Below are 9,950 nucleotides of genomic sequence, written 5' to 3'. Positions count from 1 at the left end.
GAGAGGTCCTCTTAGTGCGACTTGCCACGGCCCTCTGAGGACAGGAGGTCTGTGTCCCCACAGGTACTGGCATCGGTCCCTAAATCCCCGGAAGCTGATTGAAGTGAAGTTCTCCCACTTGAGCAGAAACATGACCATGCAGCGCACCATGAAGCTGTACCGACTACCAGAGGCCAGTGGGGCCCCGGGGCCTGGGCAGGAGCGGGAGGGCGGCGGGGTGGGGGGGCGGCGGTGGAGGGAGGCCTGGAGACCGGGAGAGCCTGGTGGGGCCTGAGCCAGGGGCAGGGGGCTCTCTTACCAGAAAAGCAGCCCAGCCCATGGTTTCCGGATTCCTGGCCTTGCCCTTTCTCTCCTCCTCTTATCTGTAGCCTGGGTTTTATTTTAGTTGGACTTTCTGTTTTCCCAAGCCTGCACCTGGACTCGCTTCTCTGCCATCTGTTGGCAGACTCAGAGAGCGCCTATTTTGTAATCTCAGCCTGAGGGCAGCACAGTGGTGAGAGGAATCTGCTGTACTGCAGCCCATCCCAGGACCAGTGTAAACGAGCCATAGAGTATCTGTTGCTACTTCTGCTGAGTCGGGTAGAGGGTGGGTGACTGAGCCTTCGAGGGGAGCTGAGATTTCCAGGCTCAGTCCTCCTGCTCAGATTTTGCCGCTGAAGGACCAGGCAGCTTCGGTGAGCTGGTTTTCAACTCTGGGCCTTGGTTTGCCTGGTTTGCCAGTGAGATGGATGCTCCTGGGTCTTACAGTCCTTTCTCTTCCCTCAGAGCCCTTCCAGGCAGGGTCAGCGCAGTCACTGGGTGCCGGCTGACCTGAGGGCCGACCCACCGCTGGGCCAGGGTCATCAGTGTCCAGTTTGGAGGGCCCGCCGCAGCACAGTTAGGCACTGCCCAGGAGACCAGACTAGGGAGCCACAATGAGTGTCCCCTCCTTTCTGTTCTCATGCTAGACTGGTCCCGCCTGCTAGGCAGACAGAGAGCATTCTTTTAAGTGGTGTTGCAGCTAGGAGAATGTCTCTGGATCTCCTTGCCTGTGGGAGAACCCCAGCAGGGCTGCTTTTTCAGTCCAGGATTTGAGGTGTCACTGTGGGTGGTGCCACGTAGAAATAAGGTCAGTGAGTGTTCCCTAGTGACATCAGGTTTAGCAAGGAATTTTGGCAGCTGGAGTTTGTGGAGCTGCAGTTTTAAAAGCAATTCCTGTTCACCTGAAACTAACACAACGGTGCTACTCAAGTATACTCCAGTGTAAACTTACAGATAAAGCAGGTCTTGCACTGGGAATCGGTTGTGTCAGGCAGTGACTGCGGTATATAAACCTGTCATTATTTAGTCACGAAGTTGTGTCCTGACTCTTTTCTGACTCCATGGGTGGTAGCGTGCCAGGCTCCTCTGTCCGTGAGATTTCCCAGGCAAGAATATTGGAGTGGGTTGCCATTTTCTTTTCCAGGCCTCAGCATGGAACCCTGTCTCCTGCATTGGCAAGCAGATTCTTTACCACTGAGCCACCAGGGAAGCCCCATATAAACCTACTCCACCCCATTTGCAGATTTGGCTGACCTCACCTCAGACAGTAAAGAATATGCCTGCAATGCAGGAGACCCAGTTTCAATCCCTGGGTCGGGAAGATCCCCTGGAGAAAGGAATGGCTACCCACTTGAGTATTCTTGCCTGGAGGATGAGCAGAAGAGGCTGGCGGGCTACAGTACCTGGGGTCGCAAAGAGTCGGGCACTATCGAGTGACTGACACTTTCATTTTTTTCACCTTTGTGTATTAAGCCCTTGGGGATGTTCCCTCAGCCACAGTATTTATTCCCGAGCATCACATGGCTTCTTTTCCACTTAAGCATTTTCTAAGGAGAAGCAGCTGTGGAGTGGGATTCTGGCAGGAGATTAAGTCCTGGGAATTTAATGCTTTTCTTCTGAATTTAACTGGCATCACTGTCCTGCCAGGGGTGCTGCTGGTCCAACGGTGTGCTAGTGGACATCCCTAAGTGGGCATCCAGGGTAGACTCTGCTGGGCCCCCAGGGTTCCACGGTGCCTGTGGCTGGGTGCCTGTGAAGTGCCCTAAGTCGGTAGGAGATGGAGCCGTGCAGAAAGAGACGAGCTGCAGTTGAGGGGGAGAGGATTGTGAGGCTCAAGGGTGGGGAGCTAAGAAAGCCTTTGGGAGGCCCAGGAACAGCCCTGGGCTGGACCCACTTCAGCACATCCATGCGTTGGCCAGGGCTTCTTCATCACGGCACCATTGACACTTTGGGTCAGGTAGTTGTTGGTCAAGCAGACCATCCTGTATGTTGCAGAATGTTTACCCAGCTATCCAGCAGGGTAGCCACCCTGCCCCTAATGTGACAACCCAAAAACATCTCCAAATATGGTCAGATGTCCCCTGGGAGGCAAAATCGCTTCTGTTGAGCGCTCCTGGGCCAGAAATACAGACGGTCACAGCTACAACAACCACTGGTTCCGAGGGTGGCTGGTCTTGGGCCCTGTGCTGGGGCGTCTGGAGCAGGCAGGGCTGTGATGGGCTGTGTTTTCTTAGGAAGCCAGCCTGGGCCATGTGGATAAGAGATTGACGCAACAGCCTTAGCCAAGGATGGCAGCCTTAACCGGCAGGGAAAGGGCCAGATTCACCATGAGGGTGGGACTTGTGCTTGCGGATGTGGACAGGGGGTGAGAGGGGGCTACCTGAGATGATCGAGGAGGCTGTCTTGAGGGCCTGGGGGGTAGACTCAGGGTCAGGGTAGGAAGGCAGACAGCATGAGCTTTTCGGTTCGTGGAGGACTTGAGAGGGAGCCAGGGCGCTCATGGTCAGCACATCTCATGCTCTCTGGTTTCTTTCTTCCAGACTCCCAAGACAGCTGGGCTGCGACCAATGGAGAAAAAGGACATTCCAGTAGTGCACCAGCTCCTCAGCCGGTACCTGAAGCAGTTCCACCTCACGCCTGTCATGAGCCGGGAGGAGGTGGAGCACTGGTTCTACCCCCAGGAGAATATCATTGACACTTTTGTGGTGGAGGTGAGCGGGGACGCGTGTTCTGGGCCTTGGCCCCGTGGACAGGGAGGCGTTCTCCCGCAGTGATGGGTATCCCCGGGCTCGGTAACCGAAGAGCAGTTGACCAGAGAGTTGGCACCCTAGCCTTCCTGGACCACCTGTGCTTGGGCTCCACTAAAGGCAGGAGGTTGTAGCTTGCATTTGCTAAAAAGAACTCTTCTGGCCCTGGCGTGAGCCCTTCATCTCTCCCTCCCCGCTGCTGACCCTGAGCAGACAGAGCTGAGCCCCACTTGGTCAGGTGAGCTCTGCTGGGTCTGGAGCTGGCTGGACGTTTGTGGGGCCATGAGCTGTGAGAAGGCCCTGTTGCTGCAGGTGGGGAAGGAGTGTGGCAGAGTCAGTCCCCGGCCCAGCCTGGGTTTTCCTCCCAGCGCCGTCCTCGGGTTCCCTCTTGATGTGTTTTCTCCTCCCTGTGTATCCTGTTTCAGTTTCCACTCATTCATCTGGAGGGACAGAGCTGCCCGAGGGTGGCGGAGGGCAATGGGAACATTCTGTTCCCAGGCTGCGCGGCCCCGTGCCGGTGTGACCCTGCCTTCTTTATTGTCTTCCCATCAGAATGCAAACGGGGAGGTGACTGATTTCCTGAGCTTTTATACACTTCCGTCCACCATCATGAACCACCCGACCCACAAGAGTCTGAAGGCTGCTTACTCTTTCTACAATGTTCACACTCAGACCCCTCTCCTAGACCTCATGAGCGACGCCCTCGTTCTCGCCAAAATGGTGAGGAGCCAACCAGAGGGAAGGGGCGGTGGGGCAGTGCTGAGCACAGCTCTCAGGAGCTGCTCCTGGGCGGGGGAGCTTCAAGGCCTCGTCATCTTCCTGCTTCACTCTGGGAGCAGCCTAGCGGTTTCCAGCCCTCAGCTCAAAAACTGGGAGGGAGCAAGGAGTGTCCACACCAGGTGAAGGCATTGAACTCCTGATGTATTTCAGTGAGTTTTGTTCTCACGGGAGGTGCTGCCAAGGAGCCTGAATAGCCAGGCCTGCACGGGGAGGTGAGGGGTTCTCCTTACGACCTCCCCAATGTGGGAATGGGAAGATTGGTGGTGTCTGTTGTGGTGAGTCATGAGCCGCTGACTGGTGGGGCATGGCGGGGAGGGGTCCAGGTTTCTCTCTCACCTGAGAGGTCACTGGGCAGCCCTAGCCCGTGGGGTCTACCTGCGCTCGGCCTGGTCCACTGTGCGCCGGCTGCCAGCCACCATCCAGTCCCTGATCAAGTCTGTCACAGCCTCAGAGAAGCATGTCATTAAGTCCCTCGGTGCGCCAAGGCCTGGGACTTGGGGCGACAGGGAGTTGGGGAGCAGTGAGGCTCAAGAGCAGAGGTGCTCTTGAGCACCTTCTCTTAGGAAAAGGTTCAGGCCTTGGTCTCCAGAGAGGACTGTGGAAGTTACCTGCATGTTTCAGGGAAGCATAGCAATGGGAGCGGCGGCCTGGACTCTGGGTGCACAAATGCGTCCTTGTGGGGACGCTGCGGAGAGGCCAGGTAAGGTGGCACTCAGCACGTCATGAGAACTGCTACCAGAGAGCAGGGCGCTAACGGGAGTCTGGATGTCCACAGAAGCAGCAGGCGCCTCTGAAGGCAGATCGCTGCCCTGGCCGCCTGCCCGTGAGGCAGTTCTGATACAACAGGAGAGAGAGGGCAGGAATGCGAGGCGGCGTCCACCCATCCTCACCTGTCCTTGTTTCTCCCTGCTGCCCCGCAGAAAGGGTTTGACGTGTTCAATGCACTGGATCTCATGGAGAACAAAACCTTCCTGGAGAAGCTCAAGTTCGGCATTGGGGATGGCAACCTACAGTATTACCTGTACAATTGGAAGTGCCCCAGCATGGGGGCAGAGAAGGTATGTACATTCTGGGCACCCTGGCAGCTGGGCCCACTCGGGGCTGGCCTGGGTCAGGTGTTGGTACCTGTAATAGAAGCAGGGCCTTGGGTCTGGGATCCAGCATCAGTCTGGGCCCTGGAAGAGTCCCCTCCCTCTGGTGGCCACACGAGCAGGGCCAGTGTTCCCCTGTGAGCAGCAGGTGTGAGGGGGGCAGAGGGCACAGGCCCCTGAGCCACACGGAAGTGGGAAGGTTGTCAGCCTCCTCCCACCAGGCGAGTGGCCTCATCCAATGCGGCAGGGCTTTGGGACTGTCCCAGGACACTGGCCAGTCACATGCCCGTGGTCTGCCAGGAAGAGAGAGTCTGACTCAAGGGGCTGCTGCCCTCGTCCCAGCATGGCCCTTCCTCCACCAGCTCCAGAGGGCAGCTCAGGGCCAGGGGAAGCCGACACTTATAGGGTACCTGGCAGATGAACTGGAGTGCAGCCTGGTGCCCAGTATTCCTCAGGGTGCTGCAGATAAAGGCTCTGATGTCTGAAGCATCAGGTAGAGGTTGAGTGAGAGCCCAGGACTCGCCGGAGCCTGCTCACTCCGCACAGTAGCGCCCTGCGGACTCTGTCACTGGGCCTTCAGGACTGCACGGGGAGTAGGGGAGTCCGGATAGCTGCCCCCTCAACTCTGCCTTTCCCCTCTTGGCTCTCCTAGGTTGGGCTGGTGTTACAGTAACCAGTTGCCAGTGAGATTCTGGATAAAGCCACTGAAAATTACCAGGAAATGGAGCCCCACCACTTGTTGGTCCAATTTTCACAAACGTGAGAATCCCTGGCAAGGGGAGCAGAACTGAACCGGCTTTACAGACCGCCGCTGAACTTGATGATTGTATTAATGGCGTAGGCTGCGAGATGCCATCTCTGGCCGTGTCTCTGGTCTCCCTGTTTTCCAATTAATCGCATCGTTATGCAGCCGCGATCAAGGGAATGTAACTGCTGAAAACTAGCTCGTGATTGGCATATTATGGAGTTAACGGGTGAATAATAAAAGTATATATATATATTATATATATATATATAAATATTTTAAATATCTTTCATGTTCCAAATGTACAAGGATGTTTGGTCTCTAATGAAAAACTGAATCCAGATCATTCCTCAAAATTCGACTCTAAGGCCAGTGCCCGACAGACACATATCGGTACAATTGAATTGTTTCCTTCTGAAAGCAGGCATGGACTTTTCTCAGGGGAGCAGGAGAAAGAGGATGTGGGAGGCTTACCCAGTTCCCCTTCTGAGTCAGCTGGGTTTGATTGGCTTGGCAATGGCAGCGTCGGGTGGAGGGGCTGTGCAGGGCTTTGGGGAGGGCTCAGCGCTCTCTGGGAAGAGCAGGTGGAGGCCTGGCTGGGGCAGACCTGACTCTGAGGCGCTCCTGCAGGGGCTGTACCTTTTTTGCATCCTGAACCTGCGCAGCAGGGATGACCTGTGAAAGTGCGTTTCATGAATCCAGTTCCCTCTTCTAGTCCTCTTGGCCTGCTCCCTGTAGGAAGTCATCCTGCCAACAACTGACTTTTACATCCAGGCTCTCTAGCCAACCGTTGCCAATCTTATATGACAGGGATAAGTCCTGTGAGATTGTTTTTCCACTGCCTGGGGTGACTGGCAGTATGAAGGAGACCTTTGACCTCCTTGTATAGCACCTGGGACCTTGTGGAGACTATGTCAGTGCAGGCCCTGCCTAGCTCATCTTAGAGCAAAGAACCAGGACCTGATGCCCCCAGGATTGGTTGGGCAAGGATGGTGTGGGGCTGATACCCAGACCTCAGCCTCCAGCCCTGGGCCGGTGCCTTCCAGCCCATTAGCCGTCTCTGCTCCTTTCCAAGACATACAGCCTGCAGGTCACGGCAGGAAGTGGTGATGAGATGCCAGTCTGCACTTGGCAACAGAAATGATTTCCTGTTGCCATTGTCAGAGTCTGATTTCCACTGATGATGTGTTGTGGATTTTTGCGGTGGTAATGGTGACTGATGCTGCCTATGGCCCTCCAAATAATGGAGGTTCCAGTCACATGACTGTCACGTAGGCATTCCTCAGTTTCGCTCAGCCAAGTGGTTTGGGGAGGGTTGGGCTATGAATTGTCAGCAGCAGCAACTCATATCCAGACTTGTATGTAACTTTTGCTCTAGGACGAGGTCAGTGGGTGGATGGTGTGACGTGTGAGGTAGGGGGTTTCCTGGCTGCTTTTACCTCTACTTGTAGAGGGAAGGAAGTCTTGCCGGCAGGCCAGGCTCAGCCCAGCTGTGGGAACTGAAATCGTGTTCCATGGGCCAGGAGGGCTGTGTTGCAGGCTGTGGGCTCTGGTGAGGTTTGCCAGAGACTGATTGTGCAGAGTCCCCAGAGCTGGAGGGGATCATGTGCTTAGTTGGGATGGGGCCGTGCTGCCCCTGCCCAAGCAGGGCTGCTGGCCAGGCTTTCTGCAGACGGAACCCCCAACTCCATTGATCACACTTTCATCAGAGGCCTCTAGGGGGCCTCCTTTCTCCCCGTCGTCCCTGTGCTGCAAACTGTAGGCCCCCATCGTGGCTGACCTTTGACTCCTTGACTCCAAGATACCCAGACCAAAGAAGCTGCTGTTCTCAGCAAGATGTGCACTGCATTCCACAGACGGCGGAGTCGGAGAGGCAGGGCCTTGCCCACACAGCCTCACAGACATCAGACACATGGCATCCCATGGCCCAGAGCAGCCCACCCTGTGCGTGCTTCTAAAGATGTCAGAGAAAAAGTTCCCGACTCTCCCACCTCAGGCAGGACTGGAACTTGGACAGGCTCCCTGTCACAGGCTTGCTCAGCTCTGGGCCAGGTCCCGGCCTGAGCTGCCTCTGAAATTTGGGGTGCCTGACGGCCCCAGGAGTGAGCTTTGCCTTGGTGACTAAAGTCATGGGATGGAAACTGTGAGGCCCATGCCCGCTCTGGAAGAAAGCGATTGCCTGGGGAGGTCCCAGTGTCTCCCTGCAGTTGCTCCTTGGACTCTGCTGTCGCCCTCTGTAGGGACCCTGCCCTGCCTTCAGCACCATCCACAGGTCTGCAGGAGTGGGGTTGTGGCTGCTCTTAGTCTTCTTTTTGCCCAAGCACTCCCTGGGTTCTTCACTCGACCCGTTCCAGGACTTCTGGGCAGAGAGAACCATTGCTTGGGGTTTGGGGCCTTGCAGGATGGTGGAGCCGTGACTGGCTTAAACCAAACAAGGCGAAGAGCCCAGGGCCTCCAAGCTCATCAGCTGGGACTTGCCTCAGGCCGCCGCTCACAGTGGGCCTCCCGGGTGTGGCTTCACCCTCTGCCTCCAGTGCTGGGCTTTCAGACTCCATGTTCCTGATGTTTACCTCCAGCCTTTGGAATGACCCCGCAGCACACTCCCACGGCCTCCTGTCTCTGTATGGAGAGAGCTGGGGAGAAAGGAGGTCTCGGTTCTGGACTGAGGTCTGCACAGGGCTGGTGTCCCCACGCACGCCTGCTTCCGAAGATGCTGCTGTCTCGTTTGAAGGCCGGCCTACATCAAGCCACCGCAACACCTAGGTTTATGGAAAATTTCAGGCCTTGCCTGCAACTCCATTCTGACTGCCGTCACCCACTTGCTGACTCACTTGAAGCCTAGGGTGGGTGTCCCAGTGCTCTTGAATTCTTTGCCCAAAGATGACCAGCATTTAACCAACTGAAGGGATGGCCCAAAGGCCTGGATAGCTTCACAGCTTCAGCCCTGGAGAGGGTGGCTGCTGGGCCAGGGGACGGGGCGGGGCGTATCTCTGGCCAGGGCCTTTCCACCCCGGGCTCCCTTCTTCAGGCCTGGCCGCCTGCCCTGGAACCAGAGGAGACGCAGAGCTTCGGGTTATTACTGTCAGGGGAAGGCAGGCCTGCAAACAGACTGTCCCTGGGGAGGCTGTGGGGGAAGATTTCATTCAGATCAGTTCAAAAATACTGATTGACTGCCAACCAGGCGCCCGCATCCAGGAACGGGAAAGGGGAGGCTTCACCTTTGTGTCTTGGCTTTGCTCCGGGCTGTGGGAGGGGCATCCATTTCCGGGATGGGGGAAGAAATACCAAATGCATTGTTGTTCTGCTTGGTACATCTCACTTGTTTCTAATAAAGGAAGCAGCTGAACACAGCCTTCTGCCCTCTTGGTATTCCTCTGGTCAGCAGGTGGCAGGGGAACCCCAGAGCCCCCAATCTGGGCCAGAGCCCTCTCGCCCTGCAAGGAGGGCCTTCGTGACCAGAGACGCTTCTGAATACTTTCCTTTGGCAAGACTACCCTTTGAGGGCCAGCTTGGCTCTTTTTCCCCTAACCTCTCCCCCCCGCCAGCAAGGAGCCAGTACTGACTCGGGTTTAGTTTGTGTAAGAGGAGCAGCCAGGCTCTAGGCCAGCACTCAGGACCTTGGCAGAGCCGCCCCCTCAGTCCAGGTCAGCGTGGCTCCTCTGACAGAGGGTGCGGGCACCACCCCTCCCACTGTCCAGATGCCACCCCTCCCTTTGCAGGGCAGGAGCCAGGTGGTTCTTTTGAGCCACCTGGGGTGTTTTAATTATTATTTTCTTGACACACAGCATGTGGGATCTTAGTTCCCAGACTAGGGATCGAACCCAAACCCCCTGCATTGGAAACGCAGAGTCCTAACCACTGTACCGCCAAGGAAGTCCCCTCCAGGGGTGCTTAACAATGCAAGCTGTTAGGTCCCACTGAACCCAGAAAATTTCCCAGGAAGGGTCTTGAGGAACCATGTCTGAACTCCTCCCCACCCCAACCCCTGTTCTGTTCCTGTGGACCTTTTCATCCATGTACCCCTCCACGGCTGGTGCCTCCAAGTCCCTTTCCAGGGAACCTGGGCCCTGAGCAGCAGCCTGAGAGGTCCTGCCCCTGGGATCATCCCTGAAGCCTTTTCCCTGACCCTTCCAGACCTAGTTTAGGTCTCTCCCCACCCAGGAGCAGCTCACTCCAGGCTTTCAGGGCTGGGGGGGAAAAAAAAAACATAGCCCTGCGGGTGGTCTCCACCCAGCGGTCTTCAGAATTACCAGCTGTGTTTCTTCTTTGCCTTCACCTCCCATAATC

General features: G+C 56.3%; 1 protein-coding gene across 1 annotated transcript in view; it reads left to right on the top strand.

Moving 5' to 3' along the window:
• Nucleotides 1-9,015, top strand: part of NMT1 (N-myristoyltransferase 1) — a 33,968-nt gene extending 24,953 nt beyond the window's left edge. Inside the window, exons 8-12 of the mRNA XM_010832418.1 lie at nucleotides 64-172; nucleotides 2,841-3,011; nucleotides 3,600-3,767; nucleotides 4,748-4,885; nucleotides 5,571-9,015. Of these exons, the coding sequence (XP_010830720.1) occupies nucleotides 64-172; nucleotides 2,841-3,011; nucleotides 3,600-3,767; nucleotides 4,748-4,885; nucleotides 5,571-5,591 (607 nt within the window). The 3' untranslated portion in view covers nucleotides 5,592-9,015. The remainder of the gene's footprint in view (nucleotides 1-63; nucleotides 173-2,840; nucleotides 3,012-3,599; nucleotides 3,768-4,747; nucleotides 4,886-5,570) is intronic.
• The last annotated feature ends 935 nt before the right edge of the window (nucleotides 9,016-9,950 follow it).

This window comes from Bison bison, unplaced genomic scaffold, assembly GCF_000754665.1.
Source record: "Bison bison bison isolate TAMUID 2011002044 unplaced genomic scaffold, Bison_UMD1.0 scf7180017861046, whole genome shotgun sequence".
NCBI lineage: Eukaryota > Metazoa > Chordata > Mammalia > Artiodactyla > Bovidae > Bison > Bison bison.
This window is presented reverse-complemented; position numbering and strand designations above follow the sequence as displayed.